The sequence below is a fragment of the Peromyscus maniculatus genome, chromosome 9 (assembly GCF_049852395.1).
Source record: "Peromyscus maniculatus bairdii isolate BWxNUB_F1_BW_parent chromosome 9, HU_Pman_BW_mat_3.1, whole genome shotgun sequence".
Lineage (NCBI taxonomy): Eukaryota > Metazoa > Chordata > Mammalia > Rodentia > Cricetidae > Peromyscus > Peromyscus maniculatus.
This window is the reverse complement of record NC_134860.1, coordinates 24497481-24510781: the sequence shown is the minus strand read 5'-3', so window position 1 is coordinate 24510781 and position 13301 is coordinate 24497481. Positions and strand designations below refer to the sequence as shown.

General features: G+C 37.7%; 1 protein-coding gene across 8 annotated transcripts in view; it reads left to right on the top strand.

The window, feature by feature from the left end:
- Slc4a7 (solute carrier family 4 member 7) overlaps positions 1–13301 on the top strand; it is a 94164-nt gene that overhangs the window by 73147 nt on the left and 7716 nt on the right. For all 8 annotated transcript variants that reach the window (XM_076544478.1, XM_076544477.1, XM_076544476.1 and 5 more), the window contains 7 exons: positions 772–933; positions 1471–1584; positions 2827–2988; positions 3149–3400; positions 6302–6370; positions 7584–7757; positions 10605–10736. In XM_076544478.1, coding sequence (XP_076400593.1) covers positions 772–933; positions 1471–1584; positions 2827–2988; positions 3149–3400; positions 6302–6370; positions 7584–7757; positions 10605–10736 — 1065 coding nt within the window. The remainder of the gene's footprint in view (positions 1–771; positions 934–1470; positions 1585–2826; positions 2989–3148; positions 3401–6301; positions 6371–7583; positions 7758–10604; positions 10737–13301) is intronic.

The following is a 13301-nucleotide window of genomic DNA, read 5'->3' as shown; positions in this document are numbered from 1 at the left end:
AACATCTGATATGCAGGATATGATGTGCGGCCCCTGAGAACCACTGCCCTAGACCTAGGACCTCACACATACTAGGCAAGAGCTTTACTGCTGAGCTATAGCTATAGCTCCAGACCAGATGTGGTGTTTTCACTAAACTTTTCATTACCACTTTGCTGCTTATAAAAGACTATGTTTTAATCCCACGTGTCAAATCAGAGCTAAATTGGTTACCTTTAAATTTTCCTGTTTTTTTTCCTAGGGGAATGTGAGTGCTAAAGTCTCATTTATCTCAGGCTGCCATCTAATTATAAATAGCAGAGGCTAGCCTTGAATTCCTGGTCCTTTGGCCTCACCTCGAGAGAGATAAGGATTACATGCCACTATGCCCAGCTCCAGTGGTCTTATAAGGCAGTGCTCTATCCATGCTCCATTCACTGTCTATAAAGACCTTAGTAGTGATTTTCTGTCTGCTGCTTATATTTAAACCACCTGCCAGACAGTGCAGTTGTGGCCTACAGGGATGCAGAAGAAACTTTTCACAGTTAGCACTCATTGTGAGCCTTTCTCTAAAGGGATCATGCAGTTGAAAGAATGGGGAATCTTGGTGAAATACTCTATTGTGGTGATTTTGATAGGAATATCATAATCTCTAATTGATGATGTGTGGTTAGCTTAGCATTAGCTTTCTGAGTAGAGCATAAAATCGACGTCTTATATTCAACCATGTTCATGAGTACTTTATTGGATACTTGAAAAATCTCCATCTTCTTCCCTCTACCACCCTTCCAGGAATGTAAGTCCTTCCACGGTATGTTTGTGGGATCAGCCTGTGGTCCTCATGGGCCCTACGTTCCCGATGTGCTCTTCTGGTGTGTCGTCCTGTTTTTCACGACGTTCTTTCTGTCTTCATTCCTCAAGCAGTTTAAAACCAAGCGTTATTTTCCTACCAAGGTAACTGAGTTGAATTTTGGTAATATGTATGTTAGTTTTCATTTCCTTTCATTTATTTCAAAGCAACAATGTATTATTTAAAGTTAATGTTCTATGCTAAGTATTTTAAAAGAAATTCCTTTTAGTAAAAAATATATCATCTAGGTGGTGGTGGTGCACTCCTTAAATCCCATCACTTGGGAGGCAGACACAGACAGATCTCTGTGAGTTCAAGGCCATCCTGGTCTACAGAGTGAGTTCTAGGACAGTCAGGACTTTTACACAGAGAAACCCTGTCTTCAAAACCAAAACCAAAACAAAACTATACATGTATTGCATATCTGAGCACACAGAAGGAAGATAATACTGTGAGAATGTGGAGGTTAGTTGTGACTTTTTTCTTACGTTTGGGTGATTAAGTGGAAGTATACATATGTAACACTATTATTAAAATTCTCCTCCATGCATTGGGGACATATTTTATGAGAAAGACATGAATTATTTACAAAGTACAGGAAGTAATTCTATGTTTATGTTAACGTAATCTCTCTATTGTAGGTACGATCAACAATCAGTGACTTTGCTGTATTTCTCACAATAGTAATAATGGTTGCAATTGACTACTTTGTAGGAATTCCGTCTCCTAAACTTCATGTTCCTGAAAAGTTTGAGGTAAGTATTGAAGCAAGTGGCTATTTTTTTTTCCTGGAAATACCAAACTACTTAGTGAGGAAGCGACTTGAACCCAGGATCTTGTACTTATTAGACAAGAGCTCTTGTGAACTGCAGTCCTCAATTTTCCTTTGCATTGACAAATATAAATTTAAATTTCAGTACTTGCTATCCTCCAGAGTACTAAACTCTCTAATTCATGTTTACAGTGTTTGATCTAAAAATTAATTTCATGTTACATCGTTGAAATGTGTTTGAATCTGATAAGGTGCCAGATTTTTGTCATTAGTTGTTTTTTGCCAGTTCTGACTCAGTACCAACCTTGCTGTGACTACTAGTTTCAAGATTCTAACCCAAGGTACTTTAAGAATTCATACGAGGGAGATTTATTTCACCATGTATGGTGTATGTAGGTCCATGGTAAAATGTCATTCTTTTTTACTTGTCCTGTGTCTGCATGCCAACCCTCATCAAAACCCAGTCTCTAGGATGGGCACTGTCGTACCTGCCTGTAATCCGAAACTGAGGATGTTGAAGCAGTATGCTTGTGAATTTGAGGCTGGCCTGGACTACATAGTGACATGACTTAGCAATACCTTCTTTCTCCATAATAAATAAATTGAAACAAACAAAAACCCTACCCCCAAACCACCAGTCTCTAAACAGTAAACCTCTGTTTATAATCCTTTGGCAGTTGGGCTTGCCCAGGTGGAATGTGATCTGGTCAGTAGGTCTCACACTCTTCACATGTCTAGTCATCTAGTGGTTTGGTGGGGACAGTTTAGCTCCATTTACTGACCTGGAGACTCAGCTGAAACAATTGGAGTGGTGGTCTTTCTCTTCCCTGCTTTTGTTTTGTAGCTTCCGTTCCAGAAAGCTTATTTAGCAGCACAGTCATCTCAGGACTTCAAGGAGTTAAGGAAGCTTTAGGGTTTCCGAAGTCCAAACTGGACATGTCCCTTTGGTCTTACTTTGTGTGTTAAGTTACAAGATGGTCTTGAGTTGAAGAAGAGGGTTAGCTACCGCTGTAGTGGGCAAGTCCCATGACAAGGGCATGACAAAGGCATGCTCGTGTGCACAGGATGAAGTTTCTGGGCTTTGTCTGCAAACAGTTCACTCCACGTCCTAACTCAGCCTTTTCCTCTGTCCCTTGGCATTTGATGGAGTGCATCCATTATGTGCGGTGGAATTTTAGGACAATCGAGGAATGAAACTTTTCTCTTTATGTTTAAACTTTAATAGCCTACTGATCCAAGTAGGGGCTGGATCATAAGCCCTTTGGGAGATAACCCTTGGTGGACATTGCTAATTGCAGCTGTTCCAGCTCTCCTTTGTACCATTCTCATCTTTATGGATCAACAGATTACAGCTGTAATCATCAACAGAAAAGAACACAAACTCAAGGTAATTCTCAGACTTCTTTAAGGGCTTGGGGCATTTTCTTTAATAACAAGAACATTTAAAAATACAAGATAAAAATTAGTTTCTTCCTTCTTTATAATTAATTTGGAATTTTAATATAAAGGAACAATCTGGATTTACTAGTGTTCTTTTCCTTCTTCAGAAAGGAGCTGGCTATCACCTTGACTTGCTCATGGTTGGTGTCATGTTGGGAGTCTGCTCTATCATGGGCCTGCCTTGGTTTGTGGCTGCGACAGTATTGTCTATAAGTCATGTTAACAGCTTAAAAGTAGAGTCTGAATGTTCTGCTCCAGGGGAACAGCCCAAGTTTCTGGGGATTCGAGAACAACGAGTTACAGGGCTGATGATTTTTATCCTGATGGGCCTCTCTGTGTTCATGACTTCAGTACTAAAGGTAAAATCCTTTGTGGTAGCATTCTAAAATCTCACTTAACATTTGTATTTAATTATATAGAAATGAAACATTGAAATATGTGTGCAATATATAAAATCCTCTTCCCCCTGTAATTTAAAATCCATTCAAGTTTAGAAATACAATTTGGCAGTGTTTTTCATATGATAAGCATGTAGATTAATGAATTATAGCCGGTAGATCCATCAGTTACAGCCTGCAGTTGAAACAAGTTAATCAACATGTAGTTAGAACATAGCACAGGAAGTAATTGGAAACAATAGAAGAAAAATTCTTTGGTTTCTTTAAAGTGCTGTTAGTGAATTTAATAAGTTTTTTCTTAATAAATAAAAATGGTAAATAAACACTAAAAAATAAATAAAAACAAGATTATCAATGAAGCACATAAGAAATTCTGTTAAACACATTTTTCTCATATCCATATTTTACAGATATACACTCTACAGAATATAGTCATTAAAAAGTAACTATGTAGCATAGTATCTAATTTGAAACCTTTTTTTTTAACCGTGTAAAACCCAGCTCCATATTTGTCTTTGCTGTTTTGATTATTTTTGTTGTAAAGAAAATGGCTGAATGAAAGCTGACACCACTATAAACTAGAAGAGACTTATGTGTATTAGCTTTAAAAGGATATTCTTCATTGTTGGAATTCCTTGGGCTTGTTTCATGGACTTTTTACTAGCCCGTTTAAGTACCAAGTGTCTGGACTGTTTGCAGTGCCTTTAGACCAGGAGATAACAATAAATAGGGTGTAGTATTGTCTTCCTACAGGGACTCCACAGTCTGTCGATGAAATCAATAGGTACTGAGTGTATTTCAAAGGAACTTGGAGACAAGAGAGGTATTTTATATAGTCTTCTGGGGGTGAGGGCCCATTAAAGCTCTTTGGAAGTTGCCCCTTAAGTCTTATAGTTTCTAAATTTCTAATGAATTAAACGCTGCACATAACTAGAAAAACTCAACTCGAACATGCAGAGAACTCTAAAATTAAACTTAGTCTCCATATTGGTTTTTCACTTTTCAAAAGCAACTCTTCAGAGACAGTTCTTTTCAACTTTGTGATTGTGTGTGTGTGTGTGTGTGTGTGTGTGTACACTTGTGTACATACAGGTGCACATGTGCAGTAGTGAGAGCTTGAAGGTCAGAGAACAACTTTCTTCAGTTTCTGTTGTTCTGTGATGGGTCTCCAGAGACCACACATAGGTTGTCTGGCTTGCATAGCAAGAGCTCTGACTTACTGAGGAGCTGCTTGTTGACCCTCAACTTGATTGTGTAACTTCCTCTGGCAGTATTTGAGTGTGGTGGTCTGTAGTCCTAGCTTTTGGACAGGGGTTAGATGGGAGTGGGGCTAATTGTTGTAAGTTAGAGGATAGCCTGGACTACATAGTGATCTCCAGTCAGACTGAGCTCAGTATGAGTCCCTGCACCAAAGTTAAAGGACTGGAAGGTGGGTCAGTTAGCAAGAGCACTGCCGATGCCACGTTAGACAGAACCACATGGTCGTGTCTTTGACCTCCACGTGTATATTGAGACACGAGTGTTTGTGTGCACATGCACCTGCATGCATGTGCATACACACAGGTCAGGAAGGAAGGAAAGTAAGTAAGTTAAGTTATTCTGGTAGTTATTGTAATCTTGAATATTGTTATAATTATATTTTTTACACTTATGTTTATATTGACTCTTTTTTTCCTAGAACAGAAATTTTCAAGGTCTACTTCAAGGACTTTTTGGAGTCCCTGGCATCCTATCAGGATTCCACTGGGGCCTTCCATTCCAAAGGCTACATACTGCAAAAGGCAGGGTTTTTTCATGTATGTCATATAAAAGAGGATAGTGTACATATTGCTGTAAACTAAATACAGTTGCAAATCGAAGATTCCTTGTCTCTTGTTAAGCAACCACTAAAGAAATTTACAGAAATGTAAAGCAGTGCTAGTCTTGAATTTCACTTTGTTATAGAAATTGTAGTCTTTCATAGAAGTGTGTTCCTGGGCGTGGCTCAGTTGGTAGTAAAGTGCTTATTGTACAGGTGTAAATCTGGGTTCAGATCCCTAGCACCCATGGGTAAGGAGCCTGTCATCCCATCACCCTGCACATGGAGACATGTATATCTTCTGAGCTTATTGGCCAGCTAGGTTTTCCTAATTGGTGAGCTCTAGATTATTTGGTAAAGGACCCTGTCTTTAAAAAAAAAAAAAAACATAGTGAGGAAGGCATCACAAAGCTCACATCCACATCCACACAGACATGTGTACTTCTACACAGATAGTGTTCTTTATGCCAGCTTATCATGGTTATTGATATTATTGCTGTTGTTTTAAATTGATAATAGCTACTTAAAGGATCTTTGAATTTTACACACACAGCCAGGAGTTCTGACAAAAGGCCTGCCAGGAGGGTGGTTTGTCATCTCCATCCTTCCAAGTTCTCAGGACTTCATTAGTTAATGCCGTTCTGCTGCATTGGTGCTGGACAGCAGTAACTTAGTACTTTGGTGACTGATGGTGTATCAGCTACTTTGTGGAATGTTGTATTTAAAGAAATGTAGTCCCACAGCAAACTGATACAGAAGCTGAAGCACCAAAAGCTATTTGTTTCAAAAATTAACTAGGTTTAAACTAAGCTGTCGACTGAAGGGCCCTTGCTCCTCATGCCTGAGTTCACTCTTTATGAACAGTCTATAGGTCAACTGACTCTCAAATGTATAAACAATATACCTGTTTTCTTCTTTCCTGTAGGAATGTTGGTCTAATCCTTATCACAAAAGACCTTTCAATTCTGTCATCATAGTTACTCATCAGTGTTTCTGTATACTTATTATTATTATTAAAATTATTTCAGTACAATGAGTTCTAATTGTAGTAATTTTATTTACAGTTTATTCCAATGCCAGTTCTGTATGGTGTTTTCCTTTATATGGGAGTTTCATCACTGAAAGGAATTCAGGCAAGTATTTAATAATGGCACTATTTAAAAGTTACAGAAGTTGTACTTGTGATTATTTTCTGTCTGGTTATGTCAAATCCACATTTACTGAGTGATTATTGCTCACTGTGTGTTTTTACTCCAAAGAATGAGATGATTAATTCACCTGGTTTGACTTAAACCCAATGAAAAGTCACATACCTGTTCAAGGAAGACTAGTATAGTGAAAGGAGGATCAAAGGGTCAAAATGGAAAGGCCTTTCTTTCTCTCCAGTGGAGAACACTTTCCACTCTGAGAAAGAAAGGGTATACAAAATTGTGTGTCAGAGTGAGGCCTACCTAGCACACTGGCTGTTTTCTGTCGTTCTGAAATGCTGACTGATGGAGGGAAGGAGGAGCTCCTGCTCTGTATCCAGATGCTGAGACAGTGGGGCTCAGTGGAGCTTGTGTGGTAAGGAAGCCAGAGCCGGCGCTTCCTGTGCCTTGTGCAAGCAGTCTGCTAAAATGTGGTCAGGTTGGTACAGGCATGAGTAGAAATGTTTAGATTAGCACAGTGAGCCCCATGGCTCACAAAAACAATGCCATCCACAGTCACTCTAGTGTACAGGTAGCGTGCAGCACGTTCTGAAGCCAACATTTTTTTTAAAAATCATGTCTCCCATGGTGAAGAAATGATACTATCACACTCACTTGATTTTTATAACCGTTTTGTGAGGTGGATAGGTTGATTTTACTTGTAGTTTATAAATAAGGAAATCAAGTTCAGAAGTATCCAGTGAATGAGTTGGTGATTTCTCTTCATACCCTTAGTGGTGTTAAGCTTGGAGAAACCTCAGAAGACTGTTAGTATTTGTGTGTATTGGAAACAGCCCAAAGAAATTCAGTATATTTGGAATTTGACCATACACAGTAAAATGTTTTGTCCATTTCGTTTTGCTCTTTTGAGACACGGCTAGCCCTAGGCTGGCTTGAACGGTAGTCTCCTGCCTCAGTCTTCTATGTGGTAGGATTACAGGTGTATAGTACCAGCCCTGGCTGCCTTGATCTTTTTTTTCCCCCTTTCTCTTTCGTTTCAGGGATTCTTTCCCAAAACATTCGTCTGTATTATAAGAACATACCAAAGAACTTAGAGTTTTCTTTAACACATACACAAAACCCCAAAAGTTAAAATTTCTTAAATAGCAAAAATGGTTTTTGTTGATAAATCTTTTCTTTCCCTTCATTACATGTGTAGTTTTTTGACCGTATCAAGCTATTTGGAATGCCTGCCAAGCACCAGCCGGACCTGATCTATCTCCGCTATGTACCCCTGTGGAAGGTGCACGTGTTCACTGTTGTCCAGCTGACCTGCCTCGTCCTGCTGTGGGTAATCAAAGCTTCTGCTGCTGCAGTAGTTTTTCCCATGATGGTAAATTTTCGGATTTATTTTGTTACTAAATCATAATGTAATTGTCATTTTCATGGTAACATTTAAAAAATTTATAATTGACTTTAAGGAAAGAAATAACCGCCTTTAAATATTTTAAGTATTGAAAAATGTAGATGAACTGTTTCTAGCTATAACTAATACTTTGCATTCTGGGTATTCTTCTGGTATTCTCAAGAGTTTTTTATTTTTAATATTTTAGTCCTTGGTCTATAGGGCTCTATTTTGTAATGCTATGTAACTCCAGAACTTAGGACATCCATAGAACAAATGTGAAAGACAGATACATAAAGCAAAGCAACTCTGAAACATCTAGGCTTTGAAATGGGATGCTACAATGTGTCTTTTCTAGAAACTTAGAGATCTAGAAGTTTAAAATGTATGAAATCCATAGAGGATTTTAATAGGACACAATCCATATAATTCATTAAATCGTCATTCTTTTCTTACATAAAAATTATGCAAATAGATAGTTCTTGTCTTTTTCTGGGTACTATATAAAATATAATTATTGACTTAGCTCCAGAAAATGTTAAGAGATTCAAACTCAACTGTTAGGACTAGCCGAGCAGTACTTCCTGATTACAGTTAAATCACATGTGAAATGAAGCTTTTAAAGTAACGTTATAGATTTGGAAATTAAATCCTATGTAAAATGTCAAGTTAAAGAAGAAAAGAGCATTGTAATGATCTGTTTCTAAAGCTTTGAGCACAGCTGGGGTTGTATACTCAAAGGAAGATGTGCACCACATGTGGGCTTTATTATCAAAGAAAACAAAATAAATGCAGCAAAAATCAGTCATGGACCCATCTCTCCCAAGTCAGGGATAGAAAGAAATGAGAGAATAAAGTATTTATGTAAGCTTAAGAAGGAAAGAATTTAGCCACAGATGCACAAAAGATTCTAATGGACTTAAGTTCATTGGACATCTAGAACAGAAGGGCCAATAAGTATTTTACTGTAAAGGGCCAGATAGTAAATATTTAAGGCTTTGTAGGTCAGGAGAATATTCTGTAGGTACTTGAATAATACAAGAAAGAAATGCATTTTTATAATTTCTTAGTGGTAAAATTAAAGAAATAGTACTTTTTTTTTTTAATGCAGGACTACTAATGAAAAGAATGGCATTCTCTTTTATTGAGGGAACATTTCACTCAGTTCAGGTTCAAGGTCAATACTGCATTCATTACTAAGGTTAGGGGGTGTGACTCAGTAGTAGTGTTGCCTAGAATATGTAAAGACTAAGTTTGATTCTTAGCACTGAAAAAAAAAAAAAGAAGGAAAAAAACAAATGAACCTTATTCTTAGAACTCTTCCAAAAGTTGTCTATAAAAACCATTTTTAGTTTATGAGCTTTACAAAAATGGCTGGTGGCCCAGGTTTGAACTAGGACCACCTAGTTGTCACTTCCTGATTTATAGGAAGTAGATTCTTACCATACTGTGTATGAATTTTTACAGGTAGCTCAAGCAAGAGGGTTAAGTAGCTGAGAATGGTAGGCACAGGTTCATGAACATTTAAAGACCAGACAGTGATCTAAAGCCAAGAAAAAGATATGTTTTTCTCAGGAAACACTAGTTAGATCTCAGCACCAAAAAATCTAATGAAGTTGTGAAAGGTCTATGGTGTTTTCTTATGATTAAATACAATCAGCTTAAAATGCTAGTGTATATGCTCAGCATTATTTCTTAGCACTCTATACCATAATAAAGCAGATAACGATACTTTAGCATCAAAAGGAATTATTAGCATATTTATCATTATATACATTTCAACCTTTTAGTCAGAATCTAATGAAAAAAGAATGAAGACCTTACTACAGTTGGTAACAGTTGTATTTGAATATCTGGATAAGAACATATCAGAAGTAGTAGATAGTATCTACCTCAATAGTCGTGTTAATCATGGAAAATAACAATTGTATAGTAGACTATACAATTCTGGAGACTAAAAGTGTGAAATCAGGTTAAGGCACAGGATTACTTTCTTAAACCTGCAAGGAGTCCCTCTTCCTAGCTGCTTGTTGTGTTTGTCCTGTAGCTGCATAGCTACAATCTGAATTATCCCAGCATGTTCTTCCTGTGACTCTGTTTGCACATGGCGTGTGTGTGTGTGTGTGTGTGTGTGTGTGTATCTGTGTATCTCCATCCATCCCTATGGTTAAAAAGACCTTTTAAAGAAGATGGGAAAACTTACAGGTAAAGGTAAGTTTTTATGTCTTGTGAAGTGTTTTTATGTGATGGGAGACATTTTAAACAGAGGAGAGTTTTAGAGTTGTGAACCAGGAGGAAGTATTTGTAACACACAAAGTAGATGGAAGGTTTCTACTAAAGTAAAGAGTCCACTAAAAAGTTAACAGTTACTTTTCAAATGAGGGGAAAACAAGTAAAAGATAAAATATAGCAAGCAACAGTAATGGAAAGCCATTTGGCCTCTGTAAACATGCACATTCACAACAGCTGTCATAGGATAGCAAGTTCAAATACACCCTTTCCTCTCAACTCATGGAAAACCAAAGCTCAGACCTGAGATCAGGTGTTCCAGTGCATTATCTAAGAGTTGCAGAGCTGTTTTATGATGGGTACTTACATACTATAAAATCTTTATTGAGAGGAAGTAAAATGGCTTTTTTTATTTTATTCCTATATGTTGTTTTTGTTTTGAGTACACAGTTAGAAGATACAAATAAATAACTCTTTTGATCTAGTAAGTGTTAACTAATTTTTAAACAAAGTGAATGTAGCATTTCCTATTATGTATAGACTTTAGCAAGCATTTACTTTTCTTTTTCGATGTATGTAGTATGTTTCTGTCTCTCCCATCATCAGGTTCTTGCCCTAGTCTTTGTGCGTAAGCTCATGGATCTGTGTTTCACAAAGAGAGAACTCAGTTGGCTTGATGATCTCATGCCAGAAAGTAAGAAAAAGAAAGAAGATGACAAAAAGAAAAAAGAGAAAGAGGTAAAAAGACATTCCTTTGTTTAATGCTTTGCACCACTTAGCAGATACTGTTGTCAGAGCTGTAGTTTAATCCTCATGGAATGTTATGAAGCACAAGTACTGCTAAGTATTCTGTTTTACTAGATGAGGGAGGTAATGTTCCTTAAATACTGCATCTCACCCATTTCCCCATCTTGACCCTGTTTAACACAAGAATACTTTTTTAAAATTGGATATTCTGGCTGGGTGATGGTGGTACACCCCTTTAATCCCAGCACCCAGAAGGCAGAGGTAGGTGGATCTCTGTGTGTTCTAGGCCAGCCTGGTCTATAGAGTGAGATCCATAGCAGTCAGGCCTGTTACACAGAGAAGCCCTGACTGGAAAAACCCAAAACAAGGGGGGAAATGCATATTCTGTGAGCTGAAAAATACAATCCTCCCACCCCAGCCTTCAGAGTAGCTAGAACTAAGGCACTCCACCATCCCTAACTTAAAAATGCATTTATTTATTGTTTTGTGTGTGTGTTCATGCTCAGGGTGTGTAGATAGAGGTCTGTGTGCCGCAGTGCACACTTGGAGATGAGAGCACAATTTTCAGGAGTTTGTCTTGTTGACTTTTAGGTAGGTTCTAGGGTCAAGTCAGATTGCCAAGCCTGTACAGTAGGTACCTTTTCCTGCTGAGGTTTCTCTCCAGCCTGGATTTTAGTTCTCATATTCAGTATTACGTACCACCATTAGTTGATCTGTACAGTGATATTTAAAAAGAAATACTTTATTCTGGGTTTGATGTTTGTTTAACTACAGTTCTGCTTTTTACTGAATAGGAAGTAGAAACTGAATATGGTCTTGTTGGTCATAGTACTTGCCTAAATATTCCTGTCTTAGTTACTGTTGCTGTGATGAAACACCATGACCAAAAGCAACTTGGGGAGGAAAGAGTTTATTTCATTCACAGTTCATTATCAAAAGCAGCAAGGGCACTAACTCACATCGGGCAGGAACTGATGCAGAGGTCATGGAGAGGTGCTGCTTAACTGGCTTGATCTCCATGGCTTGCTCAGTCTGCTTTCTTACAGAACCCAGGACCACGTGCTCAGGGGTGGCACCACCCACAGTGGGCTGGGCCTTTCTCCATCAATAACTAATTAAGAAAATGCCTTACAGAATTGCCTACAACTGGACTTTTATGGAGGCATTTTCTCATTTGGGGCCCCCTTCTCTGATGACTCTAACTTGTGTCAAGTTGACATAAAACTAGCTGGCATAATTCCTATTCAGAACTTTGTTTGAAAATCAGGTGAGAGAGATTCAGTTTTTGTTTGTTTTGTTTTTGAGGTGGGCCTCACTATGTAGCTAAGGCTAGCCTAGAACTTGTGCCTATTCTGCTTCAGCTCTCCCTACTCTGAGTGCTTGGGATACATTTGTGCACCACCATACCTGGCTACTTATTTTTAAATGTCATAGTCTTACTTAAATATAGATAGGAAAGGGTATATTTCTCAACTAGAATTATAACTAGGATTTGAATGAGGTTCTAATTTTAAAATAAGGGTTTGTTTTCTTTAATGATGCATGCATAAACGTAAGATTTTGGTAGTTTTTCTTTGTGTAGGATATTATTTATTTGCAAAACACATAAAATAAGCAGGTCAGATTGCTTGCTTTTTGTATTAGTTGGTCCAGAAGCATATAAATTTAAAGGACAACAGTGAAAGTGTGTTTTAAAAGTCCAAGAATCTGCTTTTTCTCATATGGAAGAACTCTCGGAAGTAAGTGAGCTAGTGTCATGATTCTGTAGAATCATCAGGGATTCTAGGTTGCTATTCTCTGTGTCAAGCATACAGTCTCCATTTTCAGATTCACCTTCTGGATAAGAATAGCTGATAAACCCCAGCTCTCACGCTAGAACAGAAGCAAGGGGAAGAGAACACAGAAGGCAAAATGAACATTATTCTCTTTTCAGGATTCTTTCTAAAACTGTCATTCAGTAAGTTGCTTGTGTAAGGTCTCCCACTGAGTTGCAAAGAATGCTGGGAAATTAGTGTAGCAGTTTTAAATCTGGGTGCATTGTCAATTGTAAATGGTGGGATTTCTGTTAATAGGGAGATGAGATGAGATTGAGTACTCTTATGCTTCTTTGTGTTTTCCTCCATTATTAATGGGTCATAATTTTAGTCTTTTTTTTTTTTTTAAATGTTCAGGTGGTTTTCAACCCATGATGATGCCCTCTCCAAGGGATATATTCAGTGTCAGAGTCACATTTTTATCACCTGGAGGGGCTGCTACTAGCACAAGTTATATATGGACTTGAAAAATGTCCTATATCCTCAAATCGTCCCCTTACACAAATATGTATGTTCTGTCGGTGTTGCTGAGGCTGAGAAACTGTGACTTATATAGATGAGCTTTTACCGTGCCCTGTGATGAGACAAGAGATGTCAGTTTTCTCTCCTTTGCTATGTATAACTAAGTCTTCAGACTTAGGTGATACTGCCTTTTAGATAGCATTAATTATTCATTTTCAGAAATAGATGATGTACCTTGGGAAATAAATTTCTACAAGTAGTTCTTTTAATTTCATGCTGT